The 23,816-nt window shown below is 43.4% G+C and overlaps 1 protein-coding gene across 1 annotated transcript; it reads left to right on the plus strand.

Moving 5' to 3' along the window:
- Positions 1 to 219: 219 nt before the first annotated feature.
- LOC120037234 (mitochondrial dicarboxylate carrier-like) lies at positions 220 to 22,117 on the plus strand. Its single transcript, XM_038983411.1, has 11 exons — positions 220 to 658; positions 11,175 to 11,294; positions 14,777 to 14,891; positions 15,328 to 15,376; positions 15,896 to 15,937; positions 16,219 to 16,262; positions 16,492 to 16,562; positions 17,405 to 17,497; positions 17,651 to 17,728; positions 18,476 to 18,532; positions 20,602 to 22,117. The coding sequence occupies exons 1-11, from the start codon at positions 569 to 571 to the stop codon at positions 20,701 to 20,703; spliced, it is 861 nt and encodes a 286-aa protein (XP_038839339.1). The 5' UTR covers positions 220 to 568; the 3' UTR covers positions 20,704 to 22,117.
- The last annotated feature ends 1,699 nt before the right edge of the window (positions 22,118 to 23,816 follow it).

Genomic DNA, 23,816 nt, shown 5'->3' on the forward strand with positions numbered 1-23,816 from the left:
AACACTGTGTCTGGTTGGGTAGCTGACTACTTGAGGGTGTACTGTCTCTTTAACAACAACGAGGGGCGTTTCACAACGGGCATCCACTCTGTAGCGTAGACTAGAGAAACCGGTGACTTTTTCTGTTTTGACGTTTACAAAAACAACCTGCAGAAAATAAATTGTCGAGCGGCGACCTTTGAGTCTGACTAGCCAGAGCACTAGGAGGCAGTTCCTCAGCCCGGGGTAGCAATTGGCTGCGTGTGCACTCACTGCGACTCCCCTCTTGTCTCTCTGTCGATCCATTTCCTATCACGCGTTCTGTAAAATTGCCTACACACACACGCGCAAGATGTGGTTTGCGCGTGTATGCGTGCACCGGAACCCAAAGTCCGTCGGTGGCGTCGCCAAATTTGAAGATTAACGAGGTTATCCTCCATTCGACCCGCGGAGAGAGAGAGGACCAGAAAGCACAGACTGCTGCGCGGACCTGCTTGCGTGTCGAGGCGGAAAGGATTGGATCGTTGTTGGACTGGATCGAATTGGACTCAGCGAAGAGCAGTAGGACTATATAAATACAGGGGGGAATATGACCGATAAACGGATGTCGCGGTGGTATTTTGGGGGGCTCGCCTCCTGTGGGGCTGCCTGTTGCACCCACCCTCTGGATCTCATCAAAGTAAGTGCTGGAGAGAGAACCATATAACCCTCTAGCAGGATTATAGGCGACCTACGGAGGCTGCAGGCCCGCTGGTCAGCCAGCTGTTTACCTGGGAAACTAGGGACAACCACTGCCCTCATTTCATCCTATGTTATGAAAGACTAAACGGGCTACTGGGATCTATCCAAACTGAACACAGCGCCCTGCTGATGATTGGAGAAAATAGGACAGACAATTAAAGTTGTAGAATCGTTTTCTCTCTCTCTCTCTCGTCTAGCCCAGTGACATGCCTGTGTGTGTGTGTGTGTGTGTGTAGTCTGTGTCCCGCGGGGGTACGGGAAGCAGTGGTCGGCCTCGTTATGCGCGAATCCCCCAGTTCACTGACCGGCTAACCACGCCGTTACGGTGCAGAGTAAACAGGGTTAGGCCTAGTCGAACTGTAGCGTTATAGCCGTCTCATATTACGGATAACTTACAGTAGTAGTAGCCACATGCTCTACTGTTGTCATTGAGCATGTTCACACCAGGGTCATCCTGAAGTCAAGAATAGCACACACAGAATGACATATCCTACCTCTACAGTAGGCCTGTGTGCGGTATAGCGTGTGTAGGCTATATTAACAAGCCTGATTAACACTGCACGTCCAAACTGTACTATGCATCCAGCATAGTTTCTGGAACAGTCCTAGAAAGGGAAGAAAAATACCAAAGCCAGCACAGTACGGTTGTGGTCCTATAGTGTAACAGGCAACAGAATGACAGATGCATACAAGGAGGTCAGTGTGTAGTATAATTATATAGACATGGTATGGAATTACAGCACTAACTAGCAGTCTTAAAGCAGCTGTTAGCTCTAGGGCTTCCTGTGTGTAGCGTCTCTGTGTTTGAGTGTACTAAGAGGTCTGGACCTTTATGGCACCGGTGGTAGTCCACCTGGCAGGCCTGTAACTGCAGGGTTGCTGGTTCAAACCCTGATGCTTTCCCTTCGATCGCTGTATCTGTATTGGTAGTGGGAGGAGCTAGTGTTGGACAGAGGGTAGTGGGAGGAGCTAGTGTTGGACAGAGGGTAGTGGGAGGAGCTAGTGTTGGGTAGAGGTAGGAGCTAGTGTTGGACAGAGGGTAGTGGGAGGAGCTAGTGTTGGGTAGAGGGAGGAGCTAGTGTTGGACAGAGGGTAGAGGGAGGAGCTAGTGTTGGACAGAGGGTAGAGGGAGGAGCTAGTGTTGGACAGAGGTGATAGGATAGTGGGAGGAGCTAGTGTTGGACAGAGGGTAGTGGGAGGAGCTAGTGTTGGACAGAGGGTAGTGGGAGGAGCTAGTGTTGGACAGAGGGTAGTGGGAGGAGCTAGTGTTGGACAGAGGGTAGAGGGAGGAGCTAGTGTTGGACAGAGGGTAGAGGGAGGAGTTAGTGTTGGACAGAGGGTAGAGGGAGGAGCTAGTGTTGGACAGAGGGTAGTGGGAGGAGCTAGTGTTGGACAGAGGGTAGTGGGAGGAGCTAGTGTTGGACAGAGGCTAGAGGGAGGAGCTAGTGTTGGACAGAGGTGATAGGATAGTGGGAGGAGCTAGTGTTGGACAGAGCTGTGTGTGTGAGTTGATAATGTAGCCTAGACAGCCTGTCTCAACTCGCCTACTTAGAAAAGTCTAAAGGTGTATAATTACTTTGTTGGAGAGTCCCACACACACACCCATATAGCACACACACACATACACAAATGTCATAGAGCATGTACAGGCCAGGGTCATCTGGATGTCTAGAATAGATGGGAATCCATCCATCCTGGTGTATCCTGTAGGCTGGTGCAGAGAGAGAGAGAGAGATGCATAATCCTCAGGGAGATCTGAAGAGTTGACAAACCTGCCAGAACAAGACAAACAAGATGTGGATGAAGCATTCATCCTCTGAAGCGAGCCAGGCCCAGAGCCATCTGATAAGAGAGTTGGGTCAGGCTGTAGAAGCCATGTTAGTTGCCTTCACTCTCAAACTGTTGGTGATGTCACAATAGGAGAGAGCCTCTGACTGTTCCATCTGAAATAACCTGCTGGAAACAAGCAAAATATAGCAGTGAATTTTACATACGTTTTTTATTGATTAGCATTCTGCATGTGTATCCAAGTGTTGTGTTGTCATCAAATGGCATATCTGGTTTCACTGGACATCTTCGTAGTTATAAAAAGCTTTCAGAAATACACAGCACAACGCGGAAGTGTACATTATCACTTATCAAACCGACAACCTACTACCACACCCCGTTCAAAGGCACAAATGTTTTGTCTTGCCGATTCACCCTCTGAATGGCACACATAAAACAATCTATGTCTCAATTGCCTCAAGGCTTAGAAATTCTGCTTTAACATGTTTCCTCCCTTTCATCTACACTGATTTGAAGTGAATTTAACAAGTGGTATCAATAGGGGATCATAGCTTTCACCTGGATTCACCTGGTCAGTCAATTTCATGGAATCTTCTCCTGAAGCTAGCCATGCCTAGCCTAGCTTCTCCTCTTCTCCTGAAGCTATCCATGCCTAGCCTAGCTTCTCCTCTTCTCCTGAAGCTATCCATGCCTAGCCTAGCTTCTCCTCTTCTCCTGAAGATAGCCATGCCTAGCCTAGCTTCTTCTCTTCTCCTGAAGCTAGCCATGCCTGGCCTAGCTTCTCTTCTTCTCCTGAAGCTAGCCGTGCCTAGCTTCTCCTCTTCTCCTGAAGCTAGCCATGCCTAGCCTAGCTTCTCCTCTTCTCCTGAAGCTAGCCATGCCTAGCCTAGCTTCTCTTCTTCCCCTGAAGCTAGCCATGCCTAGCCTAGCTTCTCCTCTTCTCCTGAAGCTAGCCATGCCTAGCCTAGCTTCTCCTCTTCTCCTGAAGCTAGCCATGCCTAGCCTAGCTTCTCCTCTTCTCCTGAAGCTAGCCATGCCTAGCCTAGCTTCTCCTCTTCTCCTGAAGCTATCCATGCCTAGCCTAGCTTCTCCTCTTCTCCTGAAGCTATCCATGCCTAGCCTAGCTTCTCCTCTTCTCCTGAAGATAGCCATGCCTAGCCTAGCTTCTTCTCTTCTCCTGAAGCTAGCCATGCCTGGCCTAGCTTCTCTTCTTCTCCTGAAGCTAGCCGTGCCTAGCTTCTCCTCTTCTCCTGAAGCTAGCCATGCCTAGCCTAGCTTCTCCTCTTCTCCTGAAGCTAGCCATGCCTAGCCTAGCTTCTCTTCTTCCCCTGAAGCTAGCCATGCCTAGCCTAGCTTCTCCTCTTCTCCTGAAGCTAGCCATGCCTAGCCTAGCTTCTCCTGTTGTCCTGAAGCTAGCCATGCCTAGCCTAGCTTCTCCTCTTCTCCTGAAGCTAGCCATGCCTAGCCTAGCTTCTCCTCTTCTCCTGAAGCTAGCCATGCCTAGCCTAGCTTCTCCTCTTCTCCTGAAGCTAGCCATGCCTAGCCTAGCTTCTCCTCTTCTCCTGAAGCTAGCCATGCCTAGCCTAGCTTCTCCTCTTCTCCTGAAGCTAGCCATGCCTAGCCTAGCTTCTCCTCTTCTCCTGAAGCTAGCCATGCCTAGCCTAGCTTCTCCTCTTCTCCTGAAGCTAGCCGTGCCTAGCTTCTCCTCTTCTCCTGAAGCTAGCCATGCCTAGCCTAGCTTCCCCTCTTCTCCTGAAGCTAGCCATGCCTAGCCTAGCTTCTCCTCTTCTCCTGAAGCTAGCCATGCCTAGCCTAGCATCCTGGGTTGTAGTGCTGTCGGAGTGCTTGAGAGTGGCGCTTCCTCACTTTTTTCAATTTGAGAATACACAGATCTCAAACTATTTCTGGAAAATTAATTCTGATAAATTCTAAATTTAATTCTCTTTAATTACCACAAATATTCCATGAAAAACGCTAGGCTATTTATTTGGTTTTTCATTCTATGTATAGCAGCCTAGAGGTGGGTACATGGTGGTTCCTTCCCTGTCGTCTCTCTGATGGAGGTGAGAAGGATGAACAACGTGTGTGTGCACTGCGGAGGCCAATCAGAACGATCGGAATCAGCAGCAGTTTGTCCTCCTGAAGCCGTGCCTCTCCTCTCTGACCTAGTTCCAACAACATACTGTTGTTACTACGCCTGTTTAGTCTGGCATGAAGTCAGTTGTCCTAGTAACACCCTACCTCTCTGCTACCTGAGGGGAGGATCTGGATCTCGCGTGTGTGTGTGTGTGTGTGTGTGTGTGTGTGTGTGTGTGTGTGTGTGTGTGTGTGTGTGTGTGTGTGTGTGTGTGTGTGTGTGTGTGTGTGTGTGTGTGTGTGTGTGTGTGTGTGTGTGTGTGTGTGTGTGTGTGTGTTTGTGCGTGTGTAACTTGAAACAACTTAGCACCCACATCTAAGTTGTGACATTGTCTTCCTATCAGTATTAGAAGCTATTGAGCCATGACTGTAACAAGGGAACGGTGTGTTGGTGATGTGACTCAGGACTAGCTGGAGGTTCGAGGTTGAATGCAGACTTTTTCTTTTTGGAAAAGGCCCCAGCTCTGCATTTTTGACTTTCAGTGTCATTAGAGAAGATACTTACTATATTCTGACTATCTTCTCTAGTCATCAGAGCAGATAGTCAGCGAACTCACTCGCTTATTTGTTAGTTATTTAATGAATGAGTTATTTAGTTTGTTCATTCCTTTGGTCATTCATGCACTTTTAGTTTTATTAGTTGGTTCAGTCATTCACTCATTGCACTGTGTCCTGACTGGAGAGGTTATTGAGTACCAGCCAGGTCCTGCAGCAACCAGTTATCTGTATCTGTACTCAGGGTGTGAATTATTATCTACTCACACCAGGGTGAGAGAGAGAGGGAGACTGTTATTTACAGTTAGCGAGAGGGAGTGGATGATGGAGAGAGAGGGAAGGAAACATAATGAAATAGAGAATGAGAGAGAGATGGACTGAGAGAGAGAGAGAAAGCTACAGAGCGAGAAAGAGAGATTGGTTGAATCCTCGGCGGCCTTTGAGCTCAAACAGTTCTGATAAGCCGGTGGGAGCGAGAGACGTGATTGGCCGGATGGAGGCCACACTTGGAGCAGATCCCAGTCGATAAAAAGCCCTCAGAACAATACATTACCCTGTCAGAGAGAGACATAAGGAAGGAGGGAGGGAAAGAGAGAGAGTTCAAAGAAAGTCAGAATTACCTACAAAAAACCTGTTCCCTGTACACACACGAGAATGTCAGTAATTGTGACATTCCTACAACTGTCACAACCATATCTACAGCTCTCTCCACTATCTCACTACTACATTATACTACTATCTCCACTGACTCACTACAACTACATTATACTACTATCTCCACTATCTCACTACTACATTATACTACTATCTCCACTGACTCACTACAACTACATTATACTACTATCTCCACTATCTCACAACTACTACATTATACTACTATCTCCACTGACTCACTACTACTACATTATACTACTATCTCCACTGACTCACTACTACATTATACTACTATCTCCACTGACTCACTACTACTACATTATACTACTATCTCCACTATCTCACAACTACTACATTATACTACTATCTCCACTGACTCACTACTACTACATTATACTACTATCTCTATAGACAGTAACAACTACATTATACTACTATCTCCACTGACTCACTACAACTACATTATACTACTATCTCCACTATCTCACAACAACTACATTATACTACTATCTCCACTGACTCACTACTACTACATTATGCTACTATCTCCACTATCTCACAACTACTACATTATACTACTATCTCCACTGACTCACTACTACTACATTATACTACTATCTCCACTATCTCACTACTACTACATTATACTACTATCTCCACTGACTCACTACTACTACATTATACTACTGTCTCCACTATCTCACAACTACTACATTATACTCCACTGACTCACTACTACTACATTATACTACTATCTCCACTATCTCACAACTACTACATTATACTACTATCTCCACTGACTCTCTACTACTACATTATACTACTATCTCCACTATCTCACAACTACTACATTATACTACTATCTCCACTGACTCACTACTACTACATTATACTACTATCTCCACTATCTCCACTGACTCACTACTACTACATTATACTACTATCTCCACTGACTCACTACTACTACATTATACTACTGTCTCCACTATCTCACAACTACTACATTATACTACTATCTCCACTGACTCACTACTACTACTACATTATACTACTATCTCCACTATCTCACAACAACTACATTATACTACTATCTCCACTGACTCACTACTACATTATACTACTATCTCACTACTACTACATTATACTACTATGTCCACTGACTCACTACTACTACATTATACTACTATCTCCACTGACTCACTACTACATTATACTACTATCTCCACTGACTCACAACAACTACATGGTACTACCATCTCCACTGACTCACAACTACTACATGGTACTACTATCTCCACTGACTCACTACTACATTATACTACTATCTCCACTGACTCACAACAACTACATGGTACTACTATCTCCACTGACTCACAACTACTACATGGTACTACTATCTCCACTATCTCACTACTACATTATACTACTATCTCCACTGACTCACTACTACATTATACTACTATCTCCACTGACTCACTACTACTACATTATACTACTATCTCCACTATCTCACAACTACTACATTATACTACTATCTCCACTGACTCACTACTACTACATTATACTACTGTCTCCACTATCTCACAACTACTAGATTATACTCCACTGACTCACTACTACTACATTATACTACTATCTCCACTATCTCACAACTACTACATTATACTACTATCTCCACTGACTCTCTACTACTACATTATACTACTATCTCCACTATCTCACAACAACTACATTATACTACTATCTCCACTGACTCACTACTACATTATACTACTATCTCCACTGACTAACAACTACATTATACTACTATCTCCACTGACTCACTACTACATTATACTACTATCTCCACTGACTCACAACAACTACATGGTACTACTATCTCCACTGACTCACAACTACTACATGGTACTACTATCTCCACTGACTCACAACTACTACATGGTACTACTATCTCCACTATCTCACTACTACATTATACTACTATCTCCACTGACTCACTACTACATTATACTACTATCTCCACTGACTCACTACTACTACATTATACTACTATCTCCACTATCTCACAACTACTACATTATACTACTATCTCCACTGACTCACTACTACTACTACATTATACTACTATCTCCACTATCTCACAACAACTACATTATACTACTATCTCCACTGACTCACTACTACATTATACTAATATCTCCACTGACTAACAACTACATTATACTACTATCTCCACTGACTCACTACTACATTATACTACTATCTCACTACTACTACATTATACTACTATGTCCACTGACTCACTACTACTACATTATACTACTATCTCCACTGACTCACTACTACATTATACTACTATCTCCACTGACTCACAACAACTACATGGTACTACTATCTCCACTGACTCACAACTACTACATGGTACTACTATCTCCACTGACTCACTACTACATTATACTACTATCTCCACTGACTCACAACAACTACATGGTACTACTATCTCCACTGACTCACAACTACTACATGGTACTACTATCTCCACTGACTCACTACTACTACATTATACTACTATCTCCACTGACTCACTACTACATTATACTACTATCTCCACTGACTCACTACTACTACATTATACTACTATCTCCACTATCTCACAACTACTACATTATACTACTATCTCCACTGACTCACTACTACTACATTATACTACTATCTCCACTATCTCACTACTACTACATTATACTACTATCTCCACTGACTCACTACTACTACATTATACTACTGTCTCCACTATCTCACAACTACTAGATTATACTCCACTGACTCACTACTACTACATTATACTACTATCTCCACTATCTCACAACTACTACATTATACTACTATCTCCACTGACTCTCTACTACTACATTATACTACTATCTCCACTATCTCACAACTACTACATTATACTACTATCTCCACTGACTCACTACTACTACATTATACTACTATCTCCACTATCTCCACTGACTCACTACTACTACATTATACTACTATCTCCACTGACTCACTACTACTACTACATTATACTACTGTCTCCACTGACTCACTACTACTACATTATACTACTATCTCCACTATCTCACAACTACTACATTATACTCCACTGACTCACTACTACTACATTATACTACTATCTCCACTGACTCTCTACTACTACATTATACTACTATCTCCACTATCTCACAACTACTACATTATACTACTATCTCCACTGACTCACTACTACTACATTATACTACTATCTCACAACTACTACATTATACTACTATCTCCACTGACTCACTACTACTACATTATACTACTATCTCCACTATCTCCACTGACTCACTACTACTACATTATACTACTGTCTCCACTATCTCACAACTACTACATTATACTACTATCTCCACTATCTCACAACTACTACATGCTACTACTATCTCCACTGACTCACTACTACATTATACTACTATCTCCACTGACTAAAAACTACATTATACTACTATCTCCACTGACTCACTACTACATTATACTACTATCTCCACTGACTCACAACAACTACATGGTACTACTATATCCACTGACTCACAACTACTACATGGTACTACTATCTCCACTGACTCACAACTACTACATGGTACTACTATCTCCACTATCTCACTACTACATTATACTACTATCTCCACTGACTCACTACTACATTATACTACTATCTCCACTGACTCACAACAACTACATGGTACTACTATCTCCACTGACTCACAACTACTACATGGTACTACTATCTCCACTATCTCACTACTACATGGTACTACTATCTCCACTGACTCACAACTACTACATTATACTACTATCTCCACTGACTCACTACTACTACATTATACTACTATCTCCACTATCTCACAACTACTACATTATACTACTATCTCCACTGACTCACTACTACTACATTATACTACTATCTCCACTATCTCCACTGACTCACTACTACTACATTATACTACTGTCTCCACTATCTCACAACTACTACATTATACTACTATCTCCACTATCTCACAACTACTACATGCTACTACTATCTCCACTGACTCACTACTACATTATACTACTATCTCCACTGACTAACAACTACATTATACTACTATCTCCACTGACTCACTACTACATTATACTACTATCTCCACTGACTCACAACAACTACATGGTACTACTATATCCACTGACTCACAACTACTACATGGTACTACTATCTCCACTGACTCACAACTACTACATGGTACTACTATCTCCACTATCTCACTACTACATTATACTACTATCTCCACTGACTCACTACTACATTATACTACTGTCTCCACTATCTCCACTGACTCACAACAACTACATGGTACTACTATCTCCACTGACTCACAACTACTACATTATACTACTATCTCCACTATCTCACTACTACATTATACTACTATCTCCACTGACTCACTACTACATTATACTACTATCTCCACTGACTCACAACAACTACATGGTACTACTATCTCCACTGACTCACAACTACTACATGGTACTACTATCTCCACTATCTCACTACTACATTATACTACTATCTCCACTGACTCACTACTACATTATACTACTATCTCCACTGACTCACTACTACATTATACTACTATGTCCACTGACTCACTACTACATTATACTACTATGTCCACTGACTCACAACTACTACATTATACTACTATCTCTATAGACACTAACTACTACATGGTACTATTATCTCTATAGACAGTAACTACTACATTATACTACTATCTCTATAGACAGTAACTACTACATTATACTACTATCTCTATAGACAGTAACTATAATAGACCTCAAGGACAGCTCCTCTGTGTGTGTGTGTGTGTGTGTGTGTAGATTTATCTCTACCATAAGTCACAGTGACACGCCTGTTCCTGCCGTCGTGTACCATCTCACAGATCGCCACAGTTACAACCAGGTCAGCTGAGCTATAAACACTCAGCGTGTTTCTGTCTGTCACGCTGCTGTCTTTCTGTCTGTCTGTCACGCTGCTGTCTGTCTGTCACGCTAGTGTCTGTCTGTCACGCTAGTGTCTGTCTCTGTCTGTCTGTCACGCTAGTGTCTGTCTGTCTGTCTGTCACGCTAGTGTGTGTCTCTGTCTGTCTGAGAGAGAGAGACAGTTCCACAGTCACTAAAAAATATACACACTGACGACTGACTGTGATAATGGTAATGATGATGAAGATACAGTATATTGATCGTATTTGTAATGATGAAGATGATGATGATGATGAAATAGTGATTGTGTGTGTGTGTGTGTGTGTGTGTGTGTGTAGGTCCACCTGCAGACGCAGCAGAAGGGGAAGATGGGGATGGTGAGCATGGCCATGCAGGTAGTGAAGAACGATGGAGCTCTGGCTCTGTACAACGGACTCAGCGCATCACTCTGCAGACAGGTAGGAGGATGGAGAGGGTGTGTGTTAGAGAGGGGGGAGAAGGAGAGGGTGTGTGTTAGAGAGGGGGGAGAAGGAGAGGGTGTGTGTTAGAGAGGGGGGGAGAAGGAGAGGGTGTGTGTTAGAGAGGGGGGAGAAGGAGAGGGTGTGTGTTAGAGAGGGGGAGAAGGAGAGGGTGTGTGTTAGAGAGGGGGAGAAGGAGAGGGTGTGTGTTAGAGAGGGGGAGAAGGAGAGGGTGTGTGTTAGAGAGGGGGAGAAGGAGAGGGTGTGTGTTAGAGAGGGGGGAGAAGGAGAGGGTGTGTTTTAGAGAGGGGGGAGAAGGAGAGGGTGTGTTCGAGACAGAGAGTGGGTGTAATCCTGTAATGATAGTTCCATTACTGCTGTATGGACTCTGTTCCAGAGATGGGTAGAAGGAACCTGAGTGTTCCAGGCAGAAGGATCAATATTCTATTCCAGAGATAGGTATATAGAACCTGAGTGTTCCAGGCAGAAGGATCAGTATTCTATTCCAGAGATAGGTATATAGAACCTGAGTGTTCCAGGCAGAAGGATCAGTATTATGTTCCAGAGATAGGTATATAGAACCTGAGTGTTCCAGGCAGAAGGATCAGTATTCTATTCCAGAGATAGGTATATAGAACCTGAGTGTTCCAGGCAGAAGGATCAGTATTCTATTCCAGAGATAGGTATATAGAACCTGAGTGTTCCAGGCAGAAGGATCTGTATTCTATTCCAGAGATAGGTATATAGAACCTGAGTGTTCCAGGCAGAAGGATCAGTATTCTATTCCAGAGATAGGTATATAGAACCTGAGTGTTCCAGGCAGAAGGATCTGTATTCTATTCCAGAGATAGGTATATAGAACCTGAGTGTTCCAGGCAGAAGGATCAGTATTCTATTCCAGAGATAGGTATATAGAACCTGAGTGTTCCAGGCAGAAGGATCAGTATTCTATTCCAGAGATAGGTATATAGAACCTGAGTGTTCCAGGCAGACTGATCAGTATTATGTTCCAGAGATAGGTATATAGAACCTGAGTGTTCCAGGCAGACTGATCAGTATTATGTTCCAGAGATAGGTATATAGAACCTGAGTGTTCCAGGCAGACTGATCAGTATTATGTTCCAGAGATGGGTATATAGAACCTGAGTGTTCCAGGCAGAAGGATCAGTATTCTATTCCAGAGATAGGTATATAGAACCTGAGTGTTCCAGGCAGAAGGATCAGTATTCTATTCCAGAGATAGGTATATAGAACCTGAGTGTTCCAGGCAGAAGGATCAGTATTCTATTCCAGAGATAGGTATATAGAACCTGAGTGTTCCAGGCAGACTGATCAGTATTATGTTCCAGAGATAGGTATATAGAACCTGAGTGTTCCAGGCAGACTGATCAGTATTCTGTTCCAGAGATAGGTATATAGAACCTGAGTGTTCCAGGCAGACTGATCAGTATTATGTTCCAGAGATAGGTATATAGAACCTGAGTGTTCCAGGCAGACTGATCAGTATTATGTTCCAGAGATAGGTATATAGAACCTGAGTGTTCCAGGCAGACTGATCAGTATTATGTTCCAGAGATAGGTATATAGAACCTGAGTGTTCCAGGCAGAAGGATCAGTATTATGTTCCAGAGATAGGTATATAGAACCTGAGTGTTCCAGGCAGACTGATCAGTATTATGTTCCAGAGATAGGTATATAGAACCTGAGTGTTCCAGGCAGACTGATCAGTATTATGTTCCAGAGATAGGTATATAGAACCTGAGTGTTCCAGGCAGACTGATCAGTATTATGTTCCAGAGATGGGTATATAGAACCTGAGTGTTCCAGGCAGAAGGATCAGTATTCTATTCCAGAGATAGGTATATAGAACCTGAGTGTTCCAGGCAGAAGGATCAGTATTCTATTCCAGAGATAGGTATATAGAACCTGAGTGTTCCAGGCAGAAGGATCAGTATTCTATTCCAGAGATAGGTATATAGAACCTGAGTGTTCCAGGCAGACTGATCAGTATTATGTTCCAGAGATAGGTATATAGAACCTGAGTGTTCCAGGCAGACTGATCAGTATTCTGTTCCAGAGATAGGTATATAGAACCTGAGTGTTCCAGGCAGACTGATCAGTATTATGTTCCAGAGATAGGTATATAGAACCTGAGTGTTCCAGGCAGACTGATCAGTATTATGTTCCAGAGATAGGTATATAGAACCTGAGTGTTCCAGGCAGACTGATCAGTATTATGTTCCAGAGATAGGTATATAGAACCTGAGTGTTCCAGGCAGACTGATCAGTATTATGTTCCAGAGATAGGTATATAGAACCTGAGTGTTCCAGGCAGACTGATCAGTATTCTATTCCAGAGATAGGTATATAGAACCTGAGTGTTCCAGGCAGACTGATCAGTATTATGTTCCAGAGATAGGTATATAGAACCTGAGTGTTCCAGGCAGAAGGATCAGTATTATGTTCCAGAGATAGGTATATAGAACCTGAGTGTTCCAGGCAGACTGATCAGTATTATGTTCCAATATGCTTTTCTCTCCGACAATTGAAAATGCTAAACTCTCTGGCTTTTGTCCTGTCAAGTATTATCATAAATACATGTTTTATCCATTCACATTAAGAGGATTATCAGAAATACATTAAGAGGATATCCACACATTAAGAGGATAATGTTTGTGTTGAAAATGGTCTGATTATCTGTGCTCTGCTTTTGACCAATGAGCCCTGGTTAAATGCAGTGGCCTATATTTAACTAGGCAAGTCAGTTAAGAACAAATTCTTATTTACAATGACGGCCTAGGAACAGTGGGTTAACTGCCTTGTTCAGGGGCAGAACGACAGATTTGTACCTTGTCAGCTCAGGGATTCAATCTTGCAACCTTTCGGTCACTAGTCCAACGCTCTAACCACTAGACTACCTGCCGCCACTATGCCTCACCTGGATCCAGTTTGTTTCATTGGCCAAGTGGAAGTTAGTAACCCCTCTGACAGTATTGCATCAGAGGAAACTCTCTATATGAAGACCAGTAGTGAGAATGTCAGTTGGTTACCACGGTAACACAGTGAGGAAGCTGGTGTAGGGTGAAGTTGGCCATAGACACTGATCTCTGGTCTGTTTAGCATTTCCCCCACTAATGGTTAAGGTTGGGATTGAGGGAGGGGAAGCTGATCCTAGATCTGTACCTAGGGGAACCTGGTTGGGCTGTTGAAACGTCCTGTTAACGCCTCTACTGACATCTCTCTCTGGAGAGGAGCTGTTTCCTGTTTGTGACAGATGGGGTTCAGCTAGTGGTGGATTGAAGCTATGACACAACTAGAATGTCAGTAGGAAAGCTACACATCGCTCTTTTTTCAATTTGTTGTACTTTTTCTCTCCTCTGCCCTCAACTATTCTCTCTCTCTCTCTCTCTCCGCTCTCCTCTCTCCTCTCTCCTCTCTCTCTCTCCTCTGCCCTCTACTATCGCCTCCCTCCCTCCCTCTAGATGTCCTATTCTCTAACTAGGTTTGCTATCTATGAGACAGTCAGAGACATGTTGAGCAGCAGTAACCAGGGGCCTATGCCTTTCTACCAGAAGGTGCTGCTGGGGGCCTTCGGAGGTAGGGACACACACACACACACACACACACAGGCTTGCTCAAACACGCATATATGCTGAACCCACACGCACGCTGTCACAGTCTAAGGGTAATGCTCACACACACAGTCTTGTACAGCCAACCTTGTGGGGACACACAATTCAGTCCCATTCAAAATCCTATTTTCCCTAACCTTAACCCTAACCTTAACCCTACAACTAACCCTAGCTCCTAACCTTAATATTTAACTTAATTCCAGCACTAATTCTTACCTTCACCCTAAACCCCTAGAAATGGCATTTGACCTTGTGGGGACTAACAAAATGTCCCCAGATGGTAAAATCTTTGTTATTTTATTATTATTGTGGGGACTTCTGGTCCCCACAATAATAATTAAACACTTACACACAAACACACACACAAAAAACACACACACTAATCTCTCTCATGCGTGTAGGTTTTACTGGCGGGTTCATTGGCACTCCTGCAGACATGGTGAACGTCAGGTCAGAGAAACACCTTGTTCATACATACACATACATACATACATACATACATACATACATACATACATACATACATACATACATACATACACACACACACACACACACACACACACATACACACATACACATACATACATACACACACATACATACATACATACATACATACATACATACACACACACACACACACACACACACACACACACACACACACACACACACACATACATACATACATACATACATACATACATACATACATACATACATACATACATACATACATACATACACACACAGCTCTCTTGCATTTTATGATACTTATTCAATAGTTATAGTTTGGTTGTATGATGTATATTATTGTAATCTTGTAACTAATATACTGGTTTACTGGTTAGGTTGTATGGTGTATAATTATTGTAATGTTTTAACTAATATACTAGTTTACTGGTTAGGTTGTATGGTGTATAATTATTGTGATGTTTTAACTAATATACTGGTTTTGCTCCTCAGGATGCAGAATGATGTTAAACTTCCCCCAGAGCTGAGGAGAAAGTGAGTGTTCCTGACCATTTAGACCACATGACATGTTGTTGATCTGACAATGTCTAACTCCCTGTCTCTCTCTCCGTCTCTCTCTCTGTCTCTCTCTCTGTCTCTCTCTCTGTCTCTCTCTCTGTCGCTCTCTCTGTCGCTCTCTCTCTCTGTCGCTCTCTCTGTCTCTCTCTCTGTCTCTCTCTCTGTCGCTCTCTCTCTCTGTCGCTCTCTCTCTCTGTCTCTTCTCTCTCTTCTCTCTCTTCTCTCTCTTCTCTCTCTTCTCTCTCTCTCTCTCTCAGCTACAAACATGCTGTGGACGGTCTCTTCAGGGTCTTCAGAGAAGGTAGGAATGTGTGATTTGTACTCAGACAGATGAAATGACAAGAGACCAGTTATGAGTTTAGAGAGGTAGCCACACGCTATCACTCCAATGCAAAACATTTTAAATAAAATATAGGATGATAAAAAGCTTTTGTTAAAAAATATTGCTACAGTTTGTATTCTGCTGCTCCCTGCTCATTATCCTCCCCTCCTGTGTGACCCCTGACCCCTCCCCTTTGACCTGTGTGTAGAGGGGGTGAGGAAGTTGTTCTCAGGAGCCACCATGGCCTCCAGCAGAGGAGCTCTGGTCACTGTGGGACAGGTATGATTGCACGGCACCCTGGGAAATGAAGTTTAATAGCGTTACGTATAGCAGTAGATTGTATAGATTAGGAGAGAGACACTAGTTGTTTGTCTTTAGGTCTTCTCTTTATCTGTTGATGTATAACCCATCTCACCTTCCTCTCTATCTCACCTTCCTCTCTCCATCTCACCCTCCATCTCACCTTCCTCTCTCCATCCCACCCTCCTCTCTCTCCATCTCACCTTCCTCTCTCCATCTCACCCTCCATCTCACCTTCCTCTCTCCATCCCACCCTCCTCTCTCTCCATCTCACCTTCCTCTCTCCATCTCACCCTCCATCTCACCTTCCTCTCTCCATCTCACCTTCCTCTCTCCATCTCACCTTCCTCTCTCCATCTCACCTTCCTCTCTCTCTCCATCTCACCTTCCTCTCTCTCTCCATCTCACCTTCCTCTCTCTCTCTCCATCTCACCTTCCTCTCTCTCTCTCCATCTCACCTTCCTCTCTCTCTCTCCATCTCACCCTCCTCTCTCTCTCTCCATCTCACCCTCCTCTCTCTCTCTCCATCTCACCCTCCTCTCTCTCTCTCCATCTCACCCTCCTCTCTCTCTCTCCATCTCACCCTCCTCTCTCTCTCTCCATCTCACCCTCCTCTCTCTCTCTCCATCTCACCCTCCTCTCTCTCTCTCCATCTCACCCTCCTCTCTCTCTCCATCTCACCTTCCCCGCTCTCTCCATCTCACCCTCCTCTCTTTCTCCCTTCCCCCCTCCATCTCCCTGTCTATCTCCATCTTTCTCTCTTTCTCTCAATATCTCTCTCTTTCTCTCCATACCCCCCCCCCCCCCTTCTCTCTCTGTAGTTGGCATGTTATGACCAGGCTAAACAGCTGGTGCTGTCTTCAGGCTTCATGGGAGATAACATCCTCACACACTTCCTGTCCAGCTTCATCGCTGTGAGTAACCGGGCTACTTATTGGTTAAAATAGTGCAGAGTGCTGGTTGGATAAGGAACCAGAAGAATGTGATTTGATAACAATGGCATTGTTCATTGATAACTCAAAGAAAACACATGATATGTCTGTCTGTGTGTGTCTGTCTGTCTGTAGGGAGGCTGTGCTACGTTCCTGTGTCAGCCTCTAGATGTGATGAAGACCAGGTTGATGAACTCTAAAGGAGAATACTCAGTAAGTTACTCCATCCATCCCTGTCTCTTTCATCTCTCCATCCATCCCTCTCTCTTTCATCTCTCCATCCATCCCTCTCTCTTTCATCTCTCCATCCATCCCTCTCTCTTTCATCTCTCCATCCATCCCTCTCTCTTTCATCTCTCCATCCATCCCTCTCTCTTTCATCTCTCCATCCATCCCTCTCTCTTTCATCTCTCCATCCATCCCTCTCTCTTTCATCTCTCCATCCATCCCTCTCTCTTTCATCTCTCCATCCATCCCTCTCTCTTTCATCTCTCCATCCATCCCTCTCTCTTTCATCTCTCCATCCATCCCTCTCTCTTTCATCTCTCCATCCATCCCTCTCTCTCATCTCTCCATCCATCCCTCTCTCTCATCTCTCCATCCATCCCTCTCTCTCATCTCTCCATCCATCCCTCTCTCTCATCTCTCCATCCATCCCTCTCTCTCATCTCTCCATCCATCCCTCTCTCTTTCATCTCTCCATCCATCCCTCTCTCTTTCATCTCTCCATCCATCCCTCTCTCTTTCATCTCTCCATCATCCCTCTCTCTCATCTCTCCATCCATCCCTCTCTCTCATCTCTCCATCCATCCCTCTCTCTCATCTCTCCATCCATCCCTCTCTCTCATCTCTCCATCCATCCCTCTCTAAACCCTCTTTTCTTCCCTTCATCCAACTCTCTCACTCTCTCAATCACTCACTCACTCACTCTCTCTCAAAATGTAACTCTGTGTGTTTCAGGGTGTGATACACTGTCTGAGAGTGACGGCTAAAGAGGGACCCATGGCCTTCTACAAGGTGAGACACACACACTGGCAGTCCCAGAAACCCACCTAGCAGGCCAGCCTAATAACCTTCGCTCTGTGTGACTGTCTTTCTGACAGAGACTAGAGTTTCTAACTGATTTTGTAATCCTGGGTCTTACCTTAACATATATATGAAGGATGGGTCTTACCTTAACATATATATGAAGGCTGGGTCTTACCTTAACATATATATGAAGGCTGGGTCTTACCTTAACATATATATGAAGGCTGGGTCTTACCTTAACATATATATGAAGGCTGGGTCTTACCTTAAGATATATATGAAGGCTGGGTCTTACCTTAACATATATATGAAGGATGGGTCGTACCTTAACATATATATGAAGGATGGGTCTTACCTTAACGTATATATGAAGGATGGGTCTTACCTTAACGTATATATGAAGGATGGGTCTTACCTTAACGTATATATGAAGGATGGGTCTTACCTTAACGTATATATGAAGGATGGGTCTTACCTTAACGTATATATGAAGGATGGGTCTTACCTTAACGTATATATGAAGGCTGGGTCTTACCTTAACATGTATATGAAGGATGGGTCTTACCTTAACATATATATGAAGGATGGGTCTTACCTTAACATATATATGAAGACTGGGTCTTACCTTAACATATATATGAAGACTGGGTCTTACCTTAACATATATATATGAAGGCTGGGTCTTACCTTAACATATATATGAAGGCTGGGTCTTACCTTAACATATATATGAAGGCTGGGTCTTACCTTAACATATATATGAAGGCTGGGTCTTACCTTAACATATATATGAAGGCTGGGTCTTACCTTAACATATATATGAAGGATGGGTCTTACCTTAACGTATATATGAAGGATGGGTCTTACCTTAACGTATATATGAAGGATGGGTCTTACCTTAACGTATATATGAAGGATGGGTCTTACCTTAACGTATATATGAAGGCTGGGTCTTACCTTAACGTATATATGAAGGATGGGTCTTACCTTAACGTATATATGAAGGATGGGTCTTACCTTAACGTATATATGAAGGCTGGGTCTTACCTTAACGTATATATGAAGGCTGGGTCTTAACGTATATATGAAGGCTGGGTCTTACCTTAACGTATATATGAAGGATGGGTCTTACCTTAACATATATATGAAGGATGGGTCTTACCTTAACATATATATGAAGGATGGGTCTTACCTTAACGTATATATGAAGGATGGGTCTTACCTTAACGTATATATGAAGGATGGGTCTTACCTTAACGTATATATGAAGGATGGGTCTTACCTTAACGTATATATGAAGGATGGGTCTTACCTTAACGTATATATGAAGGATGGGTCTTACCTTAACGTATATATGAAGGATGGGTCTTACCTTAACGTATATATGAAGGCTGGGTCTTACCTTAACATATATATGAAGGATGGGTCTTACCTTAACATATATATGAAGGATGGGTCTTACCTTAACGTATATATGAAGGATGGGTCTTACCTTAACGTATATATGAAGGATGGGTCTTACCTTAACGTATATATGAAGGCTGGGTCTTACCTTAACGTATATATGAAGGATGGGTCTTACCTTAACATATATATGAAGGATGGGTCTTACCTTAACATATATATGAAGGCTGGGTCTTACCTTAACGTATATATGAAGGCTGGGTCTTACCTTAACGTATATATGAAGGCTAAGGTGAAAGAAAGTTCTTCTCTGGCCATTTACACATCTGGGTCTTGAGTCATTTACCAAATCAGATGGAACGGTATTGGCTGACTTTCCCATCCAGTGTCAGGGCCTTAACATATGGTCCAAGCCTGTCCAATGGGATTGCAAGGTTGTAATCAACTGTCCATCCCTGTGTAAAGGTCTTGACTAACTGTCCAATGCAAAGTTAATTAACTGCCCAATTGCATTTCAAGGTCTTAACCTACTGTCCAATCACGTCAGCATGTAGACCAACGGTCCAATCCCGTGTCAGGGTCTTGACTAAGTGACTTGACTGACTGTCCAATGACGTGTCAGAATGCTAACTAACTGTCCAATGGCGTTGCAGGGTCTTGTTCCTGCAGGGATCCGTCTGATCCCTCACACGGTGCTCACCTTCATCTTCCTCGAGCAGCTCAAGAACAACTTCGGCATCGTCGTCATCTCCTGAGCACGCTCCGTGACCTACGACCTTTACCCTCTAACCCCCTGCCAATGTCAACCAATCCCCTGTCACTGCCACGGTGCCCCCCCCCCCCCCACCACCCCATGGCCCTGCACTGTCCAATCACACAGAGAGGTGGATGTAGGGATGGAATGTCTGCTATGCTATCCTACCCGGCCCTCTTTCACCTGCTCTGGAAATCAACCAATCACCCGTGGAAAAGACTACGAAGGAACTGCCTACACCTGCACCATCACAGCCTTGTCCACAGGAAGAGTTGTCATAGCAACGCCAGTCAAACCCTGCTGTGACATCATCTTCATGCGTCTGTCATCATCAATAGTGCCATTCTCAATGGGGCCTGCGCCTCAAATCATACACTATTCCCTATGTAGTGCATTACTTATGACCCTTAATCTATAGTGCACTTAACATGTAGCTCTGGTCAGAAGTAGAGCACTACGTAGGGAACATAGTGTCACCTGAGTTCACTCGCTAGACAGTGTTAATGTGTTTATACTGTAGCCTTCCACCACCATCATCATCATGTCTGTATCACCCAAATCAGTTCCATTCCACACCACACCAGTCCTCATGTATTACTAGCAGTGTACTAGTTATAGTAGTATGTATTACTAGCAGTGTACTAGTTATAGTAGTATGTATTACTAGCAGTGTACTAGTTGTAGTAGTATGTATTACTAGCAGTGTACTAGTTGTAGTAGTATGTATTACTAGTTGTAGTAGTATGTATTACTAGCGGTGTACTAGTTGTAGTTGTATGTATTACTAGCTGTGTACTAGTTGTAGTATGTATTACTAGCAGTGTACTAGTTATAGTAGTATATATTACTAGCAGTGTACTAGTTGTAGTTGTATGTATTACTAGCAGTGTACTAGTTATAGTAGTATATATTACTAGCAGTGTACTAGTTATAGTAGTATGTATTACTAGCGGTGTACTAGTTGTATGTATTACTAGCTGTGTACTAGTTGTAGTATGTATTACTAGCAGTGTACTAGTTGTAGTAGTATATATTACTAGCAGTGTACTAGTTATAGTAGTATGTATTACTAGCAGTGTACTAGTTATAGTAGTATGTATTACTAGCGGTATACTAGTTATAGTAGTATGTATTACTAGCGGTATACTAGTTGTAGTAGTATGTATTACTAGCGGTATACTAGTTGTAGTAGTATGTATTACTAGCGGTATACTAGTTGTAGTAGTATGTATTACTAGCGGTGTACTAGTTGTAGTAGTATGTATTACTAGCGGTGTACTAGTTGTAGTAGTATGTATTACTAGCGGTGTACTAGTTGTAGTAGTATGTATTACTAGCGGTGTAGTAGTGTGTATTACTATAATGTATTACTGGTATGACTGTAGATCGCTACAACATTGTCCTTCTAACTGGAACCATCTCAGATACTGTCACATCGGGGGGTGACGGGGACGAAGGGCCCTCTTCCTGTGCATAACACTGTAACAGCGGCAGGTAGCCTCGCGGTTAAGAGCGTCGGGCCAGTAACCCGAAAGGTTGCCGTGTGGAATCCCCGAGCTGACGAGGTAATACATCTGGTGTTGTGCCCTCGAGAAAGACACTTAAACCTAATGTCTCTGGATAAGAGCGTCACTAAATGACTCAAATGGTCATGTACTGTGACAGGTCAGTGCTATTCCTGTTCATAAGGGATGCTTATTACTATAACAGGTCAGTGCTATTCCTGTTCATAAGGGATGCTTATTACTGTAACAGGAGATCAGTGCTATAACTAGAATCTTATGAATCTCACGTCACCAACTCAGAGACATTTGGGAGTGACATAGGGTGCTATTCCTGCCTATAAGGGATGCTGCATAACAGGTTATAATGCCATAACACCATGGCTATAAAGCCATCGCATGCTTACAGACAAAGGTACTAAACAGAAGAAGTTGCCCCCTAGGCACTGATTCTGGGTCAGACATTAGTTGTATCCCCCTACCAGTTAAAGTTATTGTTGGGGCTAGGTGATCTGATCCTAGATCTGTGGTTAGGGACAACAGTAGAAATTCCCACCAAGGGCAATGTGACCATGAGATATAACTGGACAGAGATAAGAGACGTATAGTGAATAGGTTGTACACTACCTTTGACCAGGCCCCATAGGGCCCTATAGGAGATCATTTAGAGATGCTGTGAGTTAGAGAGAGATACTGTTTACTGGGGCCTGGATGAAACTGCTGGCTTTAAGGCACTTTATTAAATACACACACACACAGGTGCCCTCAAACACACACACACAGGTGCACTCAAACACACACACACAGGTGCACTCAAACACACACACACAGGTGCACTCAAACACACACACACACACACACACACAGGTGCCCTCAAACACACACACACAGGTGCACTCAAACACACACACACAGGTGCACTCAAACACACACACACAGGTGCACTCAAACACACACACACACACACAGGTGCACTCAAACACACACATATTCACACTCATCTAAGACAAACAGACAAACCCTACAGGTAACTTGAGGCAGTTATTTGTATGTAATAGGGCCGTTTGTGGGGGGGGAGACACCCACAGTGAGTCAGGATGCCTTTTCCTCTGTAGCCTCCAGGGGGCAGCATGGTACTGTGTGTGTTTGGGAGACTGGTCATTATGAATGAGTGACTGATTATTAACAGACACGTATGTCTCTGTGTGAATGAGAGAGGATTCATTCATAAATACTACTGTGTGCGTGTGTGTTTCAGTTAATGGTTTGACTGTATTTGATAGGCCATTATTAAAGAGTGGTATTGGGGAACCACCCCTTGTACACGCGCACACACACACACACACAATCTCTAGGAATGGAAATGAGATTGTAGAACCCAGCTCTGTGCGGCTGTACATGTACGGGTCTGTATTTTGTAGATTGTTTTTTGAATTAAAATACTAATAAATAATAACTGTCACTTTCTCTGTGAGTGTGGGGGGGGGTGAACATAATGGATCTCCTTGCTGACTTGTCTCCAAGGTCTGTCTGATTATTGATACTCTGTCTCCCCCTATTGGTCGTGGTGAGCAGTGCTCTTCAGTTCTGAAGCTCAGTCTTCACTCATCGC

The sequence above is a fragment of the Salvelinus namaycush genome, unplaced genomic scaffold, assembly GCF_016432855.1.
Source record: "Salvelinus namaycush isolate Seneca unplaced genomic scaffold, SaNama_1.0 Scaffold165, whole genome shotgun sequence".
NCBI classification, from domain to species: Eukaryota; Metazoa; Chordata; class Actinopteri; order Salmoniformes; family Salmonidae; genus Salvelinus; species Salvelinus namaycush.